At 33.7% G+C, this 21,926-nt stretch overlaps 1 protein-coding gene across 2 annotated transcripts in view; it reads left to right on the top strand.

Moving 5' to 3' along the window:
* Nucleotides 1–21,223, top strand: part of LOC141343707 (regulator of nonsense transcripts 1) — a 33,583-nt gene extending 12,360 nt beyond the window's left edge. For both annotated transcript variants that reach the window (XM_073848336.1, XM_073848335.1), the window contains exons 8-23: nucleotides 2,951–3,049; nucleotides 4,928–5,036; nucleotides 6,830–6,989; nucleotides 7,076–7,194; nucleotides 8,584–8,748; nucleotides 10,240–10,354; nucleotides 10,632–10,775; nucleotides 11,947–12,160; nucleotides 12,251–12,368; nucleotides 14,848–15,004; nucleotides 15,205–15,347; nucleotides 17,108–17,282; nucleotides 17,561–17,642; nucleotides 18,810–18,971; nucleotides 20,781–21,004; nucleotides 21,104–21,223. In XM_073848336.1, coding sequence (XP_073704437.1) covers nucleotides 2,951–3,049; nucleotides 4,928–5,036; nucleotides 6,830–6,989; nucleotides 7,076–7,194; nucleotides 8,584–8,748; nucleotides 10,240–10,354; nucleotides 10,632–10,775; nucleotides 11,947–12,160; nucleotides 12,251–12,368; nucleotides 14,848–15,004; nucleotides 15,205–15,347; nucleotides 17,108–17,282; nucleotides 17,561–17,642; nucleotides 18,810–18,971; nucleotides 20,781–21,004; nucleotides 21,104–21,223 — 2,306 coding nt within the window. The remainder of the gene's footprint in view (nucleotides 1–2,950; nucleotides 3,050–4,927; nucleotides 5,037–6,829; nucleotides 6,990–7,075; nucleotides 7,195–8,583; nucleotides 8,749–10,239; nucleotides 10,355–10,631; nucleotides 10,776–11,946; nucleotides 12,161–12,250; nucleotides 12,369–14,847; nucleotides 15,005–15,204; nucleotides 15,348–17,107; nucleotides 17,283–17,560; nucleotides 17,643–18,809; nucleotides 18,972–20,780; nucleotides 21,005–21,103) is intronic.
* The last annotated feature ends 703 nt before the right edge of the window (nucleotides 21,224–21,926 follow it).

Raw genomic sequence — 21,926 nt, 5'->3', positions numbered from 1 at the left:
TGCACGGACCTGAGTGTGCGAGCGTGTGCGCGTGCATGTGTGTTTGTGGTGCTCTACTGTGTATGTGATGGATATGGGTAGTTGACAAATAGAGGCAGTAAAATAATAACGCTTCGCGTCGTGCCTAACAATGCCCCTTAGCGGTTATAAATTCACTATAAACCACGGCTTCATGGGGGTTATTGCTTTTATAAAATGGTTATTCCATATACAAAGTAAGGTTTCACCAAATAAAACGGCAAATAAAATGTAATGATATTAATGGGAGGCACTGCAGGCAAAAACACAGTTTTTTTTATGCACCTATCAACATCCTTTTGTAGCACTTTATCTCTTTGTGTCAATAGATTTCAATTACAATACATATTTTTAAAGGCCGTTTTCTCAAAATTAGTTCTGAGCCATAAATCTCCACTTCAGTAGCACTTACACACACCAAACTTTACATTTTTATTCCAGTCTATATCCTGAAGGTTTTTACAGAGGGATTTGTTCATATATTATTTGCTTGATTTTTTACATTTTATTCCCCCATACTGAATTATGGCTTGACAAAATAAGACCAAAAATCCCCTCTGTAAAAACTTTTGACTCTAATATGTCAAAAAATTAAACAAGAATTTTGAAACTGACTTCATCCAGTGTTTAGATTTTTGTACTAGAAATGTATGCAAATTAGCGCATATTTCATTAAGTACTGCCTCATTTGCATATTTAAACCTAACATTTTAAAAAACTTGTATACAAAAAATGTTTGCAATTATCAATGTAATCAATCAACTGGGTAAGTAAGGTGAAAACTATTAGTTATTTTTTTTTACCCTATTGACCTGCAGTGTCTCCCCTTAATAAAAACATTGTTCTTCCGCCAAACAATGTAGTTCCTCAGGAACTGTTGTGGTTCCAACACAAGTGGTTTGCCGAGCAACACACAAACATAAACAAAGGTGTATGTTTATATTATTAGAGTAATTTAATACTGCTTAGAATGTGGCTCAACCAATCAGAATCAAGGACCGGAACAATACTATAAATTATAAAATATAACTATAAAATGCCTTTTTTTTTTTTTTTTTGTAAAAAGTCCATTTTTGAAAAGGAAATGCATATATTTATTTAGTGTGAAGTCTGATCTTTGAGAAAATATAAAGGGTCACTAACTTCGTCAATACGTTTTTTTTTTTGTTTTTTACATTTTTGCTAAACTGAAATTTTGTCCTACAATGATTTTTTTTTTAAACTATATTGCTACTCTTTTTAAGGCATTATTTTGATTAATTACTTTTTGCATCATTCTCTTAGGATCTCCTCCTTTCTGGTGAATCCCTGTTAATTTATCATTTTACTTTAAGTCTATATTTCCATGTCTCAATTCTTTCTGTTTCAAAAACAAAGATCACATTTTGTGCTTATTTTCAGCATAAAACAGTACAAACTTCAAAGTTTGTCTTGACTAACTTTTTTTTATTTGGTTTAGTTATTTAAAATGCTTCTTAAAGAGACTCTGTCCTCTGGTGTGACATCTTTGTCCTGTAGTGTGGCCACACTGGTGGACATTTTCTGTCACACCATAGGACATTCCAGCCTTTTGTGTCAATGAATGACTTTGCTATTTCGAGCTCCATGAATATGTAGTTTAAAATACAGTTTTCAATTTAAAAAATATAATTTAGGGGTGTCACACCAATGGACAAAATGTGACACTTTTGTAGTGGTTCCAAAAAAGTTAAATATTTGAACAATTCTGAGACAAATCGACCATGTGCCCGTCATGGGCTTGACAAGGGAATATATTTTCAGAAACACATGAATAAAAAAGATTGCCATTTACTAAAATACACACTTGTGCAATTATGCCAAAGGTATTTATTAACATTTTTACTCTTTTTAATTTCTGTAATCTATTAACCCATGCTTGAGACAGTCGCACCCATACGACAATTTTGACACCTGGCTCAAAATAAAATAAAATAAAATAACACTGCTTCTTTCAGTGTTGGGGAAAGTTACTTTTAAAAGCAATGCATTACAATATTGAGTTACTCCCTAAAAAAGTAACTAATTACGCTACTTAGTTACTTTTTATGGAAAGTAATTTATGTTACTTTTGTGTTACTTTTTCAATCTGGGCAGGGCTTGCATGTTTGTTTTTAATATAAAAAGTTCTATTTTCTACATATTAAGGTTTATTTACGCCAAAAGCCCCGGACTTAGAGAAAAGTAAATTGAGGTCTGTACAGTAGACCGCAGAAGAAAAAATATCAACTCTTCAGCAATACAAAAAGGAAAACAAATGTTAGATTATCTTGAGTCATTTTTGCTTATTAGTACGGATGAATCGGATCATCGAAGGTTGGCAGCAAAGACATCAGTTAATAAAATGGGATTAAATACATAAAGGATAATTTGTTTTATTTAACATTTAATTATTGGAGGTTTGCGTTGAATTTCAGTGTTTTTATTCATTTTGAAGAACACTATCTGTTTTTTAGCGAGTGAGATGAATTAATGCATGTTCGCATTTATTCTAGAACTAAAGTAACATCTTACTCACAATTTATTTTAACATGGGGAAAGGAGAGCTTTTAATCAATAAATGGAGGGAAAAAGTAACTGGCGTTACTTATTTGAAAAAGTAACTTTTTCTTGTCAATTAAAAAGTAATGCGTTACTTTACTAGTTACTTGGAAAAAGTAATATTATTACGTAACTCGCGTTACTTGTAATGTGTTACCCCCAACACTGGCTCATGTAGAACAAAGAAATGTTTAAGCAATCGACTGCTTTTTAAATAACGACAATATTAATTATATTAATTTATCTTGTGGGACAGTAAAAAAAAAAAATGCCATGTAACGTCAACAACCCATATATAGCTTTATTATTATTATTATTAAAACACAAATCCACAAGCTGTGGTCTGTCTAACTGTGTTTTCTTTGTTTATCAGACATGCGACTGATGCAAGGAGACGAGATCTGTCTGCGCTATAAAGGAGACCTGGCTCCGCTCTGGAAGGGGATCGGACACGTCATCAAAGTCCCGGACAGTATCCTTTCAGCAGAGATCAAACTCTTTGTTGTCACACAATGACAGCTATTATTTTCTTTTGATAATGAACACATTGCTCATACTTAGGATTAATGGTTTGATAAGCAACCGCATAGCAACATAATTGCAACCTTTGCATAGCAAAACTCTGCAAAAGACAACAATCTTGCATTGTGACCGTGAGTTTTGCAAGCACTCTTTATAGAGCTGGGCGATATGGCAAAAAAAAATGATCACGATAATTTTTTTCATATCAGTCGATATCGATAATTATCACGATAAATGTCAAATCTTTATAATTATATCTATCAATTTTAAAGGCAGATTTTTACTCTGGACAGTTAATTATTATTTATGGTTTATTGTCAGAACAGGACAAATACTTTCCTAACAATAATCAATTGAGGTAGAATATATAAAACGTTTTTATAAAAAATAAGAACTGTAAAATGATACAACACTTGTAACACGGCTCTGACTGTAATTGCAGAGTTAAAGTGATTTTTAAGTATATTTATCATTCAACAAAAATAAGAATAGACAAATCTTTTCAGCATGCCAATCCCTTTGTGCAGCTGATTTAACACATTTTGTAAAATGTTTTAGCTGTCTGACAACATAAATAAATAAAAAAAATGGCTCAGGGCTCTACACTTACTTTTCTTGCTAGGAGCACTTGTGTTCCTTAGGAGCAGTCAAAATTTTAGGAGCACATTCTAAACAATAATCGAAACTCTTATTAAAAAAATTTGCCTTCCTCGTACGAGGTGATATTTGACTCTTCAAAGTGATTTACAGGGGAATTTTGTTTTTTACTTTTTCATATGTTTAATGAGGCTCAGAGGTGAGTGCAATCAAAATCATAAATTCATGTTGAGGTTAATGTAAAATCTATAATATAAACTTTTGAAAACAGAAATATTAAAGATTTAAATAACTGAACAGATCTGCCAGCAGGTGGCGGCAATGATTTAATTACTGAATCATATCAGTCATTTGATTCGTTTGAACGGATGATTCATTCGGGAATAAAGCGGGTGTCTGTCTTTATGAATGGGAAATTGAATCATTTCACTAGATTCGTTTAAAAACGCACGTTCATTCATAAACAAAACACCGCTGTGTTTGAATGGAGATGCGCACAGTTGTGACTTGTTTCAGACTACTTTTGACGACGAAATAAAGCAAAATCAGGAATAGTGTTGTAGTCAGTCAATGTTAGTCACTTAATAATAACTTCTTGTTTATTTAACTGTTGTATTAGATCAATATCTCATTTACAAACCACCTTAAAATTATTAAAAGCTGTCACTCATCTTAGTTTGCGATATCACAAAGCTCTATTATAAACAACGACGCTCTCTTTACTGCACAATCAGTCTCTTATTTACACTCTCTCTATACTTTATGAAAGGATTGGTGAGATCTGTCTGTGATACATTACTCAATGTTGCAAAAACACGTAGAAACCTTTAAATCTCCGCTGAGCACAAACACAAATATGCTGATCGGGTCAGTCGCACATGGTGCTCCTAAATATTTTTTTTACAGTCGCACGTACTAACTTTTAGTCGCAAATGCGAGTGTAATGGTTGCACTAGAGCCATGTGGCTGTAAACTAAATACTGCATGCGGCATCCGGAAGTGCAGGCTGCAAAATGCAGAGTGCGTAAACATTATCGAGCACTTATCGAACTGTCATTATCGTTTTATCGAAGAAAAAAAAAACTATATCGTGATAATTATCTCCCAGCCCCAACTCTTTATATCAGCAGAAAATCAGTTGCATACTTTTACTGTGCTGTTTTGATGTATAAGTATGTAAGTACTTACAGGGTGTATTATACAGTTGATTCCTTAATTGAGATCCTCTCAGATTATGGAGATGAAATCGCCATTGAGTTGCGCAGCAGTGCTGGTGCACCTGTGGAGGTGCCGCATAACTTCCAGGTGGACTTTGTTTGGAAGTCAACATCTTTTGACCGGTTAGTCTTACTATCACTTTTACAATTTCACTAGTCCAAAACATTTCCACTCTTAAAACAGGGCATAGTTCACCCAAAATGTAAAATTGCTTTCGTTTACACACCTTTATGCTGATTTAAACCTACTTTTTTCTTTGTGGATGGTGAAAGGATAAATTATTAAGAATGTACTTGTTGTCCATGCAGCAGTATTTTTAGAAATAAACATTTTAAATGTTCACTTGTCAACTAGCTATAATAAATTAAGTATATTTTTATTTTATTTTATTCACCCCAACAATGAAATAGCTTTTATTTACTCACCTTCATGTCGATTTAAACCTGTTTTAGTAAATTTATTGTCAATATTTTTGGTATAATGTGTATATATAGTTTTTAGTAATATTTATAGTTATTTTGTACATCAAGTTCTAAGTAAATAAAAATGTAAAATGTTGCCTTGTCAACTAGTTAAAATAAAGTAAGTTTAAGTTTTTTTTTAAATATATTTTATTTTTATCTGGCTTGTTCCAAAAATGAAAATGGATATATTTCATAAATTTCATTTACTTACCTTCATGTTAATTCACAGTTGAATTACCTTTTCTTTTTTTTATTCATGCAACAGTGTTATCTTATTTTTATTTTCATTAATATTTTAAATGTGTTTTTGTCATATGTTTTTTGTATATGTATATATGTTTTTGTTTTTAGTTTTATACATTTTTATACGTATTTATTTTTATTTTTTTTTTGTTTAGTGGAATGAACAAAATACTGGTTTTATTCATGCAACAGTGTTGTTATCTTAGTATCATGAGACTTTTTTGTTTTTATTAATATTGCCTTGTCAACTAATAAAATAAGTTAATAGTAGGGGATAGTGTTTTTTGTGGAATGAATAAAATCATAAAGAATATACAGGTTTTATTCATGCAACAGTGTTATCATAGTATCATTAGATAGGTTTTTGTTTTTATTAATATACTAACGTAGTATTTATTATTTTTTATTATTACTTTTATAGTTTTAGTAAATTTGTTTTGTTTGTTTTTTCATTTTTATTAATATTGTTTATATATGTATGTAGATTGTATTACTTTTTAGACATTTTTATTTTATTTTTGCACATCAAGTTCTAAGTAAATAAAAATGTAAAATGCTGCCTTGTCAAATAGTCTAAATAAAATAAGTTAATAGTAAGGAATAGTTTTTTGTGAACTAAATAAAATCATAAAGAATAAATATTGTTTTTTATTCTTGCAACAGTGTTATCTTAGTATCATGATATACATTTTGTTTTTAGTAATATTTTAAATTATTATTATTATGAAATTATTAAATATTTTATTTGTCTGTTTTTATTCATTTTAATTAGTTATTTAGTAAAACTAAAGAGAAATGCTGAAGCTAGTTAAAATACAGTTAATTTTTTTATATGCATTTTATTTCAGTTAATGTTTATCTCATTTCAAATAAGTCTTTGTTGTTGTTGTTGTTATAGTTTTGATTTAGTTAATCTAAATAATTGTGCAATTAACCATGCAATTAAAATTAATGGAGACTGGAGCTCATCAGTGATTGCACTTAAATTTCACTCTGTTTTTCACATTATCAAGTTATCAAATGGCTTCACAAGGTACATATATCATGCACAAATCCCATGGAATTTTTTCAAGTTTAAAAGCTCAACTCCTGGTTAATTTGTAATTGTATGGAAAAGCACACCTTATAATTTTCAGATTTAATATTACGTGAAGTAGATCTGTAAGCCTGGGTGACACAAAGTTCAACTTTTTCTTTGTCTTATGTAGCATGCAGAGTGCCCTGAAGACGTTTGCTGTGGATGAGACTTCTGTGTCCGGCTATATCTACCACAAGTTGCTGGGTCATGAGGTGGAGGACGTTATCATCAAATGCCAGCTGCCCAAACGCTTCACTGCTCAGGGCCTGCCAGACCTCAACCACTCGCAGGTACTGAGCTGTCCAAACTCCCCTTATTCTGATTTAGCCCTTTGTCTTCAAGTTTCTGAAACTCAAGGTGTTTTGAAATGATGTAGGTTTATGCCGTGAAGACGGTGCTGCAGCGACCCCTCAGTTTGATCCAGGGGCCTCCAGGAACCGGAAAGACTGTCACCTCTGCCACCATCGTCTACCATCTGGCCAGACAGGGCAATGGGTGAGACATGTTCTCTCATGACAGTTTTAGACTGAATTTCCAGTGCATTATACTATTTCAACATGAAATGGACTTCATTTAGTTAATAGGCTACTATACTGATTATTTCACATTATGTATCATTTATATATCATATATCAAGGATTCAAAATGTTATAAGATTAATTAAATGTTTTATGCCTTTATTATAACTTTATTATCCAAATGAAATAAAAAATAGCAAAAAGAAGAACCCAGCATTTTCTTTTTTTTTGTTATTGTAAAAAGTTTATTTGTTAAAATTTGGGCAAAAATAAAATGATTTTGTAAGACCATTAAAGTTTTACTTATATTGAACTTTCAATAAATTGCTGTTAAATTGTATACATGCCATGCTTTTTGATTTGTAAAATTAAATTTTACTGTTAAAACAGATCTAAAATCCATTTTAATACTTTAATGCTTTATTTTTAATGATTAAAAATGCATAAGATTAAATAAATGTTTTATTCTTTGTTAGATTGCCAATGTTTTGATAATAAATCTGAATTAAATCTTAAATGAAAACAGACGAACACTAAATTTTTGTATTATTGTAAAAATTGTATTTGTTAAAATTAAACTGAATTTAGGAAAAATAAAACTGATTTTGTCAGGCCATTAAAATGTAATTTTTACTGGACTTTTGCCATGATTTCAATAATTACACATACTTTTAGATTTTTTAATTTTAACTTTAAAACACATCTAAAATCCATTTTGAATGGAAATTTTTTTATAAAAAAACGGAATTGGGACAACTGGAAAAATAGAATTTTTAATTTATTTTTAATTAAAAATGTTAAAAGATTTATTAAATTAATGTTTTTTTGTTTTTGTTAGATTTCTCATGTTTTAGACAATAAATCTGAATTTAATTCCTAAAAAAGGTGAACACAAATGTTTTCTATTATTATAAAATAAGTTTTTTTTTTTTAAATAAAACCGAAGTTGGGGATAAAAATGTATTGCATAAAAATATATAGCAGTTAAATTGTATACATGGTTTCAGTTGTTGCACATAGTTTTTGATTTGTTAAATTTAATTTTACCATTACAATGGATCTAAAATCCATTTTGTACAGATAATTTAAAACACTTTTTTTTATTATTGAAAAAAATCTATTTGTAATTAATTTGAAAAATAAAAACTGATTTCGTAAGGCCATAAAAATTAAAATTTTATTGAAAATTTTGTTAAATTGTATACATTCCATGATTTCAATAATTACACATGCTTTTTAATTTGTAATTTAATTTAATTTTACCTTCTAAAATCCATTTTTGTATAGAAAAATTTAAGAAAATGGAATTTGGGAAAAATAGGGCCCTATAGTATAAACTGAGTTTTTGGTTTTGTGTCTTTTGTAGTCCAGTACTGGTTTGCGCTCCGAGTAACATCGCGGTGGACCAGCTAACCGAGAAGATCCATCAGACGGGGCTGAAGGTGGTTCGTCTGTGCGCTAAGAGTCGTGAGGCCATCGATTCACCTGTGTCTTTCCTGGCTCTGCACAATCAGATCCGCAACATGGACAGGTACGAAGGTTTCTGTTGTTAATTCCTCATTTAAAGGTGCCATAGAATGGAAAACTGCATTTACTTTGGCATAGTTGAATAATAACAATTCTGTACATGGACATGACATAACGTGACTCTTCCTTCTTATATAAATCTGGTGTTTGCAAAAGACCACTGAAAAACAGGCTAATCCTAACATAACAGCGACTATGACGTAAAAGTCTCGGGATCATTAATAGTCACACCCCCAACATTTACATCGTCATCAGACGATCTCCAGATAGGCTATTGTGAAAAAACAAAGCAAGGACAATAGCGAAAATGGCAGATCACAGAATTAAATGTTATGTTCCAGGTTGTGCAGGGGATGTTAAGTGCAGGGATGGTTCGTGTCTGTACTCAGAAAGGCACGGAAAACAAATAATGCGTTTTGATAAAATAAGGCGAGACACTAAAGGGCCTTGCTAGCAGTAGTCTGTTACATTGCAGTACATAAGATTTCACTTACCACATAAACAGAGTAAGGAGAGATGACTGTGCGGACGATGGAGAATGATTTACAGATCCTGAGCATCACTAACAAGCATCTAAACTTGTAAAATATGTGGTAAGTACTGCCGCTGTAGTATAACGTTACGAGCTTGGCAATCACAAATCTCAAAAGTGAAAGTAAAATGATCATGCTTTCAAAACAGCAGTTTCAACGACCCGCATATTAATAGCGGCTTGGGCTCAGTGATTAAATATATGTGACCCTGGACCACAAAACCAGTCATAAGGTTAAATTTTACAAAACTGAGATGTATACTTCATATGAAAGCTCAATAACTAAGCTTTCTATTGATGTATGGTTTGTTAGGATAGGACAATATTTGGCCGAGATACATCTATTTGAAAATCTGGAATCTGAGGATGCAAAAAAATCTAAATACTGAGAAAATCACCTTTAAAGTTCTCCAAATGAAGTTCTTAACAATGCATATTACTAATCAAAAATTACATTTTGATATGTTTACAGTAGGAATTTTACAAAAAATCTTCATGGAACATGATCTTTACTTAATTTCCTAATGATTTTTGGCATAAAAGAAAAATCAATAATTTTGACCCATACAATGTATTTTTGGCTATTGCTACAAATATACCCCAGCGACTTAAGACTGGTTTTGTGGTCCAGGGTCACATATATTTTCCTCCATGTGTGAGCTACTGAATGAGCCACTCTGTGAAACGGCCAATCAGAGCAGAGCTCATCATTACTATTCATGAACCTTCCAAATAAGGTAATAACAGACATTTCATTCTAGGGACAAATCCTAGGTAGTAAATGGACCTGTAAAACCGTTTCTGGAGAATTTTTGCCCTTTCCTATGTCATATACCTTCTATATAGATATCAGAGAATAATTTAAAATATTGTATCAATGCATTCTTTGGCACCTTTAAAAGTGATCTCTATGTTTGTACTATGAATGCTTTGAAAACTGATGTGTGTCTGTCTTTTTTGCAGCATGCCAGAGTTGCAGAAACTGCAGCAGCTGAAGGACGAAACTGGCGAGCTGTCGTCATCTGATGAGAAACGCTACCGAGCTCTTAAACGAACCGCTGAGAGAGAGCTGCTCATGGTACCTGACTTCACTTCACTTTCAGCAATTTAGTGCATTTTCAGTGCGTTTATTTATATATATGAACGCTGCAGGCGGTGAAGCACAATACCGCTTAAGCCATTTTCTTTGGCAAAATAAATGGGGCATGTTTTTGTGTGGTGCATTTCCCCCCCTGCAATTAACGCACACACACTGTTCTATAAAAAAAAAAGCTTTTTCTTTGCACAAATGATCCATCAGCCCACCCATGACAGAGGCCTGCATTTTTATATCTCATTGTCTCTCTGTTTCACAGAATGCAGATGTGATCTGCTGCACATGTGTGGGTGCAGGTGACCCTCGCCTGGCTAAGATGCAGTTCCGCTCCATCCTCATTGATGAGAGCACACAGGCCACGGAGCCCGAGTGCATGGTGCCAGTGGTGCTCGGGGCCAAACAGGTATGTGACAGGCAAATTTGCACACAGACTTTACATGAGACAAATATGATGCGATCTGGGCAGTGTTCATTTTGACTGCCAATTCTGATTTAGTTTTAGTCAGTCTTTTGACTAAAATGCCATTTAGTTTGTCATATTTTAGTCATCTGAATTGCTTTTAGTTTTAGTCCAGTTTTAGTCGACTAAATATCATAAGATTTTAGTTGATTAAATCTACAGTAGATTTAGTCTGCTAAAATCGAATGGGTTTATTTACATTGTAATGCATTCATTAAACATTTCTCTAAAACTGTTAATTTTGACAGCAAATTTTGATTTAGTTTTTAGTCATAGTCTTTTGACTAAAATGCCATTTTAGTTTTAGTCATATTTAAGTCATCTGAATGTGTTTTAGTTTTAGTCTAGTTTTAATTAAAACGACTAAATCTACAGTAGATATTTATTTATTTTACAGTGCAATTGTTTTATGCTATTACTGTCATAGTAAAACAACAATAATATAAATTTGTTATTACCATTATGTTCTAATTTGTTTGGCCAGTGTGAATGTAGTTTAGACTGAGACAGTATATCACAAATAAAAAGAGGGTTGAGCCACATTTAAAGTTCAGTCAATTCACTGACTTTTTTTCTGACTTAAATTTTCTTAGGAACATGGGTTGGAGCTCTAACTTTTTAGCTGTCAAAGTGCATTTGGTAGAAAAATGTAGCTTCAAAATGTGCAAAATACAATATTCATAAAAACTATAAAATCTCTATAAATAACAGTTTTTAGTTATATACAGAGCATGAAAAAAAAAATGTATGTAAGCCTTAAGGATTTAGAAAAAAAACTGAATTACCAGCGTGTAGGAAATGTATACAAATAAACTTGACCTGAAAAAAGTAAAAATGTCTAAAGTACAATGTTTTTCTACTTTGCCACAATAAATGACGTGATTATACAGGTTAAAAGTGAACGAAAGGAGGAACATAAATGTTTATATAAATAATAAGTCAAGCTCTTTATGAAAGCCGCTTTGGAATATTTTGGAATACAAGGCGCAGCCTGCACATTTCAGATAATAAAAAAAGTGACTTATATTTTGGAAAATAGTTAAAATTTGTAAGTTCACTCTATATATGTGTAAATGTTCTGTTTAATAACACTACTGTCATCTCTGTTTGACAGCTGATTCTGGTGGGTGACCACTGTCAGCTGGGTCCTGTGGTCATGTGCAAGAAGGCGGCTAAAGCGGGTCTGTCCCAGTCTCTCTTTGAGAGGCTGGTGGTGCTGGGCATCAGACCCATCCGTCTGCAGGTGCAGTACCGTATGCACCCGGCGCTCAGCGCTTTCCCGTCCAACATCTTCTACGAGGGCTCTCTGCAGAACGGTGTCACCGCTGGTATGTCATCTCAAGTTATCTTTTGTTTGCACTGATTGAGTTTGTAATATAGAGACAGTACTATAGAGATAATGTTCTGTTGTTCTCCAGCTGATCGCATCAAGAAAGGCTTTGACTTCCAGTGGCCTCAGCCCGATAAGCCCATGTTTTTCTACGTAACCCAGGGCCAGGAGGAGATTGCAAGCTCTGGCACCTCTTATCTCAACAGGTAGGATTAAGCAAGATATCCAGCTCCCAAAACAAATATATGATCTAGTGTTGTCATGATACCAACATTTTGACTTGGATACGATACTGAATAAAATATCTCGATACTACTTTTAAACCGATACTCAGACAAAAACATAGAATGACAGGTAAAGTAATTGAATGATCCAAATGGGGGTTATAGTTATTTTATCTATTTAAGGCGAGACACTGCAGGTGAATAGAGTAAAAAATGAACTAATAGTTATCACCTTGCTTACTCAGCTGATTGATTACACTGATAATTGCAAACATTTTTTTGTATTACAAATGTTCTCAAATGTAAGGGTTTATTATGCAAATGAGGCATTATTTAATGAAATATGCACTAATTTGCATACATTTTTTTGTACAAAAATCTGAACACTGGATGAAGTCAGTTTCAAAATTCTTGTTGAATTTTTTTGACATTAGAGTCAAAACTTTTTACAGAGGGGAATTTTGGGTATCTCATTTCGTCACACCCTAATTCAGAAAAAACCTGGAACAGAAAGGAAAAACTTTTTTTTTTTAACCATTTTTTGGGGAATAAAATGTATATAATCAAGCAAATCATATATGTAAAAATCCCTCTGTAAAAACCTTCAGGATATAGACAGGAATAAAACTAAAGTTAGCTAAAAATAGATAGTGCTATAAAAGAAACACTTAACAGTGTCTTTTGGATGTTTTCTTTCCACTAGTCTGAAAAAACACTTTATGAAAAACCAAAAAGCCAAAATCTCAAACTTGACAGGTGCATGAAAAAACTGCGTTTTTGCCTGCAGTGTCTCCCCTTAAAAAAAGCATTTCATCCCCCCCTAAAAAAAAAGATTAAAATAATAAAAATCACATGCCAGTGCCACTACACAGGACTATGGTGAGCAACTACCGAGCCGATCTTTGCAACTTTAGCTAAATGGATAAAGCCAAATCTTATTTCATGATAAAGAAATTTTATTTCACAATAACAATTTATGTCATATAGTATTTTTGTTATTTTATCTTTTTAATCAATAATAAGAACATGGAAAGGAAAGGAAACAAGTAACAAGGACAAATACAATATATATGAAATCTGTTTTATTTAAAAAATTTTCCTGGATTCTGTTTTTCTGTTTATTTGAATGGTTACATAAAAAATATTAATCAAAAAGCATGTCTAATTACCTGAATTCATGAAACTTACTCAATTTAACAGCAATTTCTTAAATTAATTTTTAGGTCCTTATGAAATACGTTTTATTATTTTTCTCAAATTTAGTTTTATTTTGATCAAATTCTGTGGATCTATTTTACATTAATTTTCCTGCATTCAATTTTAATAATTTCAAAAAGCATGTCTAATTAATTTATAAAGATTAATTAGATTTTATAAAGAATTAATTTATTATAATATTTATTTCTTTTTTCAAAAATACTGTCTTGTGTAGTTACATTTTACTTGTAAATAAATTCTAGTAAATTTTTCTGCTAAATATTCCTTTAATATTCTTTTAGTAATATATTATTTTTTTATTAGTAGTAGTAGTACTATCATTACATTAAGTAATATTTCTGTCAAGTTACACCGGACATTTATTTTGTTGGTTTGCTGCCTTTCGTTTCTGTTTGTGGATATGATATAATATGATGGGGGTTTTTTTCTTCAAAATTAACGGTAAAATGCTCTTGAACTGACTCTCAAAGCAGTTCAAGAGATGGTTTATGTCTTCATGTACTCATATATTAAGGTGGCAGAGGCTGAAAACACTGTCACATCCGCTTCAGTATGTGTAATAAACAAAACTGCGTCTGCACCAATCATTCATACAGAAACTTGAAAAATGTGCAGGATTCATATCTAAATAGCCAAATTGCATGATATTCTGCGTTGTACAGTAATTTCTGTTTTTATGAATGGATCCCACAATTCCGTCTGCATTTTTCACTTTGTGGTAATCATAGGCCCCTAAATAAACAGTGTTAAAATGGCTCTTATCAAAATGCATTCTTAAAGTACCAATACTAGCAAAATGCAGAATCATACTGTTTTTAAAAGCAGAGTATCGCAATACTTTTTTAGTACCAGTATATCGTGCAACACGCATCTGATGCATGTTGTACACAAAAAGCTTCCTCAAAACAGCAGGACTCAATATAATAGACTGGTTAAATGCTGTTTATGGGAGTCAGAGCCAGACTAGTTGAGCAGCCAGAGCTGCTTTGAAACAGTGTGTATTGTGAAAAGCACTATACAAATACATTTCGCTTGACTTGTTTGCTTTTTCTTTTTATATATTGGTCAGTGGGCAAATCAAATGAAAAGCAAAACAGATATTATGCCAGTAGTTAAAAGTCTGGTTATGTGTGACTACTAGAATATGAGAAACATTTGACAATTGATGAGCTCATTCATGAATGCTCTTACATTGAAGCTTATTCAAAAGGCCGGTCTGATAAAATTATTTCTCTTTATTCAGGACTGAGGCTGCTAATGTGGAGAAGATCACCACTCGTCTGCTGAAGGCCGGAGCCAAACCTGACCAGATTGGTATCATTACACCATACGAGGGTCAGCGCTCTTACCTGGTGCAGTACATGCAGTTCAGCGGCTCACTCCACACCAAACTATACCAGGTACAGCGTCCAAACAGACTGATTTCAGCTGTTCTGCTGCATACGTTTGCTCTAGACCCGCACTGTAGCAATTTAGTGTGTCAGGAAAAGCGCATTTTGGTGTAAGATCGTTATTGCTATAGCACTGCCATTTTTTAATGGCTGTTTGACATCTAGGATTAGTGTGTCAGTGATGTATTGATGCCTTTGTGTGTCTACAGGAGGTGGAGATCGCCAGCGTGGATGCTTTCCAGGGCAGAGAGAAGGACTTCATCATCTTGTCTTGTGTCAGAGCTAACGAGCACCAGGGCATCGGCTTCCTGAACGACCCTCGTCGTCTCAATGTGGCACTAACCAGAGCCAGGTAACAAAAGCAGACTTTGAGTAAGGTGCAATTTAACATTCAGTGTCCTTCAGGTATCTGTATGAAATGCAGAGATGTATTTGAAGTAACGTTTTACGTGGGTGAAAATGCTGTTTACTTTATAGGCCTTATTAGGGGCCAAGCACGGAAGGTGCGAAGGCACCCATTGCATCCGTTGGCGTTCTTCTTATTATACTTCTGTTTCTTCTGCTCTTGAGTCTATGGCAGCCCATAGAACCGCTTGTGGGAAAGTTATGAAATTTGGCACATTGACAGAGGACAGTCTCAACATTAACCATAGCTGGTTTGAAGTCTCTAACTCAAACTCTCTAGCGCCACCACTTGTCCAAACTTTCACTCATGTTTTCACTTTTGAACCATAAGGTCTAGAAGGAATTTTTTCCTCTGAATCCTTCAAATTAACACCAAAAACTGCTTTTTTTTTTTAACTCGTCCTAGATGGTAAATTGGCTCAGATCATCTTCAGACCATGCTGGCAAAAAGTTATGGAATTCAAGTTGATTAGTCCAACCGTTCTTGAATAACGTGTGAACGAATTGTACAAATAGCACGCAAAAATGGATATGAGGCTATATCTCTGCAAAGGTTTGGCATATTGAGACCAAACTTGGTATGTGTTATAACAAGCATGACCTGAGGCGACCTGCACAGTTTCGGCATAGTGCCACCTAGTGGTCAGAAGATATGAAAAAATGCTATTTTTGCTTCGGAATGGTTTGGCTAAAAATCAAAAACTGGTCTCTTTAGATTCGGTAAAATTTGCGTCATTCGCGCGTGACATTTTCTTCACAACAGACGCGAATTCGCGTCATGGGAGGGGCTTCTGCCACTCGTCAGCGGGAAAGTAGTTGTAAAATAGGTGAATGAGCTCAATTTGCCAGCTTTAGCTTGCTTGTAGTCTCAATATGTATGTATATCTAGGTCAAATTGAGTAAAGAGCGTTTTTTAAAACTAACCAGATTGTCCGACCTCTTCACTCACTTTCTTCCTAGCAAGATCCTTTTTATTCCTGTTTCTACAAAAGTCCAAAGATGTAACGTTATCGTACAGCTCCGAGGAACCACAGACAGCAACGGTGATTTTGTCCGCCATTATTGTTTCGGATTTCTGCCTCCGTCACTACTAGAGCAAGCTCCTGATTGGTTAACGCGGCGCGGATTTTCGCCAAAGTTCAGATTTTTGAACTCGCGCGTTTTGCACGGAAATCGCTTGAAACGCTCAATGCGCGCCGCTTCATTCGCGCGTTTCGCGCCACAGGATGGCTATTCGCGTCTTTGCATTGACTTAACATGTAAATCACTCGCGCTTGCCGCTTCATTCACGTCCGGTGTGAACGCACCATGAGGCTGTATCTCTGCAATGCTTTGACATATTGACACCAAGCTTTGTGTGTGTCATTATCTCCTTACACTGACCACGTCACAGCAATTTGGTAGTGGCGCCACCTATTGATCAAAAGTGATAAGCCAATAAATTATATTACTAGTAGATTTAAATGGTTTTTCAGCCATTTGAACTAAAATTATCTTAAAATGTCCTCAATTACTCATTGCTGCAGTTGGTCTGATGCTTGCTTCTGTAGTGCTTGTAGTGCCTGTAATTGCTGCCCTCAGCTATATTTTCAGTTGTTTTCACAATACATGAAACTCATGTCTCAAAATCGAGTGAAAAGTGCAAATAACAATAAATGCAGGTGGATATTGCTAATTATGTGGTCAAATGTGTTTGTATGTGTGCAGATATGGCGTGATCATTGTGGGCAATCCTAAGGCTCTGTCCAAGCAGCCTCTGTGGAACCACCTGCTGAACTACTACAAGGAGCAGAAGGTTCTGGTGGAGGGACCTCTGAACAACCTGAGAGAGAGCCTTATGCAATTCAGCAAGCCACGCAAGCTGGTCAACACCATCAACCCTGTGAGTAACACACATATCAAGGTTTCTTCTGCCTCAGAAAGAGTGTTTTCTTGCTGGTTCATATGCACGGCCACGCATGCATGCAAATCTGATTAATAACATTTGCATTTAGTAATAAGCAATTATAATATGCATTAGTAGTGCTTCTGTATAAATGCTTTCTTATGCATCTGTAACATTACATGCACCAACCAAGGTGACCATGAAATTTCAAAGTAGGAACTAATCGTTTGTAAGTTGCAAAATGCTTCTGCTAATAGTGGAAATGTGTGTTTCAGGGAGCCCGTTTCATGAGTACCGCCATGTATGATGCGAGAGAGGCCATGATTCCTGGATCTGTGTATGATCGCAGCAGCACTGGTGAGAATACACTTACATATCATTGCTCACGTCTCAATACACTGCGGTTGCAATGTTATTCTGTTCCAGGGATATTTTTGTTAACTAAAGAAAAAAAAAACTTTAATTAAAAAAGAAATTCCAGCTAGTTATCAAGGCAGCATTTGTCATTTGTGTTTATTTTTAAAGTACTGCAAATAAACTAACACTTTTTAAAAGTCATTCAGACACAAAATACTATAAGATAATATAAATACTAAAACATTTTTTATATTAAAACTATATAACATTTAGCTAAAATTAGTTTAAATTTATAAAGTATAATAAATCCAACAAAAACTTTAATAGTACACTACTTGTCACGTAAGATTTTTAATGTTTTTTTTTTTTTTTAAGAAGTCTCTTCAGCTCACCAAACCTGCATTTATTTGATCCAAAATACAGCAAAAGCAGTAACGTTGTTAAATATTTTTACTATTTATAATAACTGCTTTTTATTTGAATACATTTTAAAATGCAGTTTTTCTGTGATCAACGCTGAATTTTCAGCATCATTACTCCAATCTTCAGTGTCACATGATCCTTCAGAAATCATTCTAATATGCTGGTTTACTGCTCAAGAAACATTTTTTTATTATAATTATCAATATTTAAAACAGTTGAGTGTGTGTTTTTTAGGATTCTTTGAGTAGAAAGAACCAAAAATCAGCATTTAACTGAAAAAGCTTTTTTTTAACATTATAACATTTAACATTACACTATACTATTCAAAAGCTTAAAGTAAGTTTTTTTTTTTTTTTTTTTATACTTTTATTTAGCAAGGATGCTTTAAATTAATCAGAAGTGATGATAAACACATGTATAATGTTACAAAAGATTTCTATTTCAACAATGTTTTTTGAGCAGCAAATTAGAATGATTTCTGAAGGATCATGTGACACTGAAGACTGGAGTAATGATGCTGAAAGATCTCAGGAATAAATTACATTTTAAAATATATTCACATAGAAAACAGTTATTTTAAATGATAAAAATATTTAAAAGCAGAAGAGACTTCTTTAAAAAACATTAAAAATCTTACTGTTTTTTTTTTTTTTTACTTTTATTTTTGCCGCTGTTGTTGTTGTTTCATGATAAACCTGATGAGAAATGTGTATCTAATTTGTCATTCCTTGTCTGTCTTTACAGGACGTCCATCTAATATGTACTTCCAGACCCATGACCAGGTCGGCATGATCGGGACTGGGCCAAACCCGTTGGGATCCATGAACATCCCCATCCCGTTCAATCTGGTCATGCCACCCATGCCTCCGCCTGGCTACCTAGGCCAGGTGAACGGACCAGCTGCAGGTAAGAGAAAACCCTAAAACTAGGGATGCACCGAATGTTCGGCAACCTAATAAGCGGAAAGGCCGAATGAATTATACCGAACAATGACATGATGCGGTCAAATAGAGGCGTTCACGAATGCAGCAAACATGTGGGCAGTGTGGAAGCAACTGTCAGAGCAAGACGCAAAAATCATTACAAACACCGACAGCGAGAGACTGTTTAGTATCTTTGATGAGAAGAGAAATGGTGGTTGTTGCTGGTTACTGTATGATGACTGAAATCACCAAATGGCCTTAAACCATTAGTAAATAAACTACAGAATGTTATGTTGTCTAATACACGCACCAACTGTATTTATTCTGACAGCGCTGTACGAGCTCCTTAGCCAGGGTTCAAAGTCTAAAGCGCAAGGATAATCTGAAACAGCGTGATGAAAATAATTTATGAATCTGCCGCTGTCAAGCGAAAACTAGCACCGAGGCAAAGGTCTTCTTGTGGGTTTCCTCTACAAATAAAAAAAAGTCAACATTCATAAATGTTAGTATTGTAATTTTACTGTTGTTCTGTAAAGAAAAAAGTAAGACAAAAATAATAACAATCATTCCAACAGCTCTATTAATACATTTATTATAACATTCTCCTTTGCTTAGCAAGGCTTCATTTATTTTTACATTAAAAACATGCCTGATTCAAGAAGAGGGTTTTAAAAATGGCTCAAGAATATTATTTTACTAACTTTTTAATTTTAAGTTAAATTGTGCTCAGTGTTGTTTTCGTCAACGATGACGATGACGAAATCATTTCGTTGACGCCACTTTTTTTCATGACGATAACGAGACGATGACGAGATAAAAATGGCTCGTTGATGACTAAAACATGACGAGACGTGTTTGAGTTTGTTGACGAGACGAGAATAGACGAAAATGTTAGTGGGTGGTCCGTCAGACGTTTAAAATGCATGACATTTCCGCTTATTGTGCATGCCAATTAAAACTTAAAAAGTATCTGACGCTATGGCAAGCCGTTTTAGCATTAAATACTCTTTGCTGTACTAGTATGGCAAGCCGTTTTAGCATTCCATCCTTGTTTGTCTTTTATGTTCTAAAACATTCCTTCATTATTGTAATTATTGGTGAAAATAGTCGATCCAGAAGCTCACATTGTGTTGAACTGTAGATCTGCTATTTTCACAACTTATAAGTGACACTACCCAACAGCAAAATATTTACTGACCTACATTAATTTGTTAAAAGACTACTTTTTCCCCTTTTTTGACTAAAACTAGACTAAAACCTTTTTGACTTTTCGTCGACTAAAATTGGACTAAAACTATCACATATAGAAGTGACTAAAATTTGACTAAAACTAAGAAGCATTTTAGTCCAAAAGACTAAGACTAAATCTAAGATGGTTGTCAAAAACAACACTGCTTGTGCTTTGTTGGAACATTATTAGAATGTTTAAAATGTTCATTGTTAAGTAAATATTTTTAAATGGTTGTTTTTTTATTGTTTTTGTTCTTTGAAAAGCAAGACAAAATTAAAAAAAGCAAATATTGGCTATTTAATTTATGCAATGGTGAAAAAAATTGGCAAAATACATGGAGAAAAAACACGAAAAACCACGTTTGTGTGTAATTTTGTTTGGCTTCGGTCAAGAATTACTTTTGGTGCATCCCTACCTAAAACACAAAATTAAGACTGCTTTTAAACAAGAAACCCTGACTTATATTCATAAATGGTCTTTTTGCTGAAACAAATACATTGAATGTGCAGCATAAAAAAATTAGGAATACAATATTAATCAGTTCTCTCCCACCGTTTACAGGTCGTGGTGCTCCTAAAGGTAAGACCGGGGGTCGTGGAGGTCGCCAGAGGAACCGTGGCACCGGTAATCACGGCAGCGGGCAGGCCAACATGCCGAACAGCCAGGCCAGTCAGGATCTGGTGTCTCAGCCCTTCTCTCAGGGTCCACTGACCCAGGGCTACATCACCATGAGCCAGCCGTCACAGATGAGCCAGCCTGGACTGTCCCAGCCTGAGCTCTCACAGGTACACATGCACACGTTCTCACTTTTATATGAGCCTCTGAAGTCTTTGTTTGTCCTTGTTTTGTTAATTCTGTTGTTTGTGGACTTTTTTGTGTTACAGGACAGCTACCTGGGAGATGAGTTCAAATCCCAGATGGATGTGGCGCTTTCCCAGGATTCCACCTACCAGGGCGAACGGGCATATCAACACGGAGGAGTGACTGGACTCTCACAGTACTAGAGTGTAAGATGACACTTTTAATGTGGTGTTTTTTTGTAAGAAACTAATGCTTTTCTTTAGAAAGGATGCATTAAATTGGTCGAAAGTGACAGTAAAGTTATTATATAACTTATATATATAGTAAATGTTTCAGAACAGCAAATCAACATATTAGAATGATTTCTGAAGGATCATGTGACACTAAAGACTGGAGTCATGATGCTGAAAATTCAGCTTTAATCACAGGAATAAATTACTTTTTACAACATATTCACATTTAAAACAACTATTTTAAATTAACATTTTACTGTATTTCACATATTTACTGTGTTTTTTACTGTGATCAAATAAATGCAGAACTGGTGAGCTTAAGAACTGTAAAAAACTTTTTAGATCAGTACTGTACATTAATTTACATCTGTTTAGTGTAATTGATGCTTATATAGTCTAGACACCTAAAATCATTGTAAAGTTTCATGTGCCATTTTTTTTTATTTTGCATACACACGAATCACTAAAACTTAAACTAAAAACTAAAAATAAATAAATACTATATAGACATTAAAACTAATAATATAAAATAAAATGATTAAAATTATATTAAATTGATGTTAAAGTAAAACAAGAATAAAAATACATGACACGTAAAAATACAATGACTAAAACTTTACTTTTAAACTTATTGAAAACTATATTAAATAGCAAACTGTGTTAAATAGTTAAT

This window comes from Garra rufa, chromosome 10 (assembly GCF_049309525.1).
Source record: "Garra rufa chromosome 10, GarRuf1.0, whole genome shotgun sequence".
Taxonomy (NCBI): domain Eukaryota; kingdom Metazoa; phylum Chordata; class Actinopteri; order Cypriniformes; family Cyprinidae; genus Garra; species Garra rufa.
The sequence above is the reverse complement of the archived record's forward strand: the minus strand, read 5'-3'. Positions and strand labels throughout refer to the sequence as shown.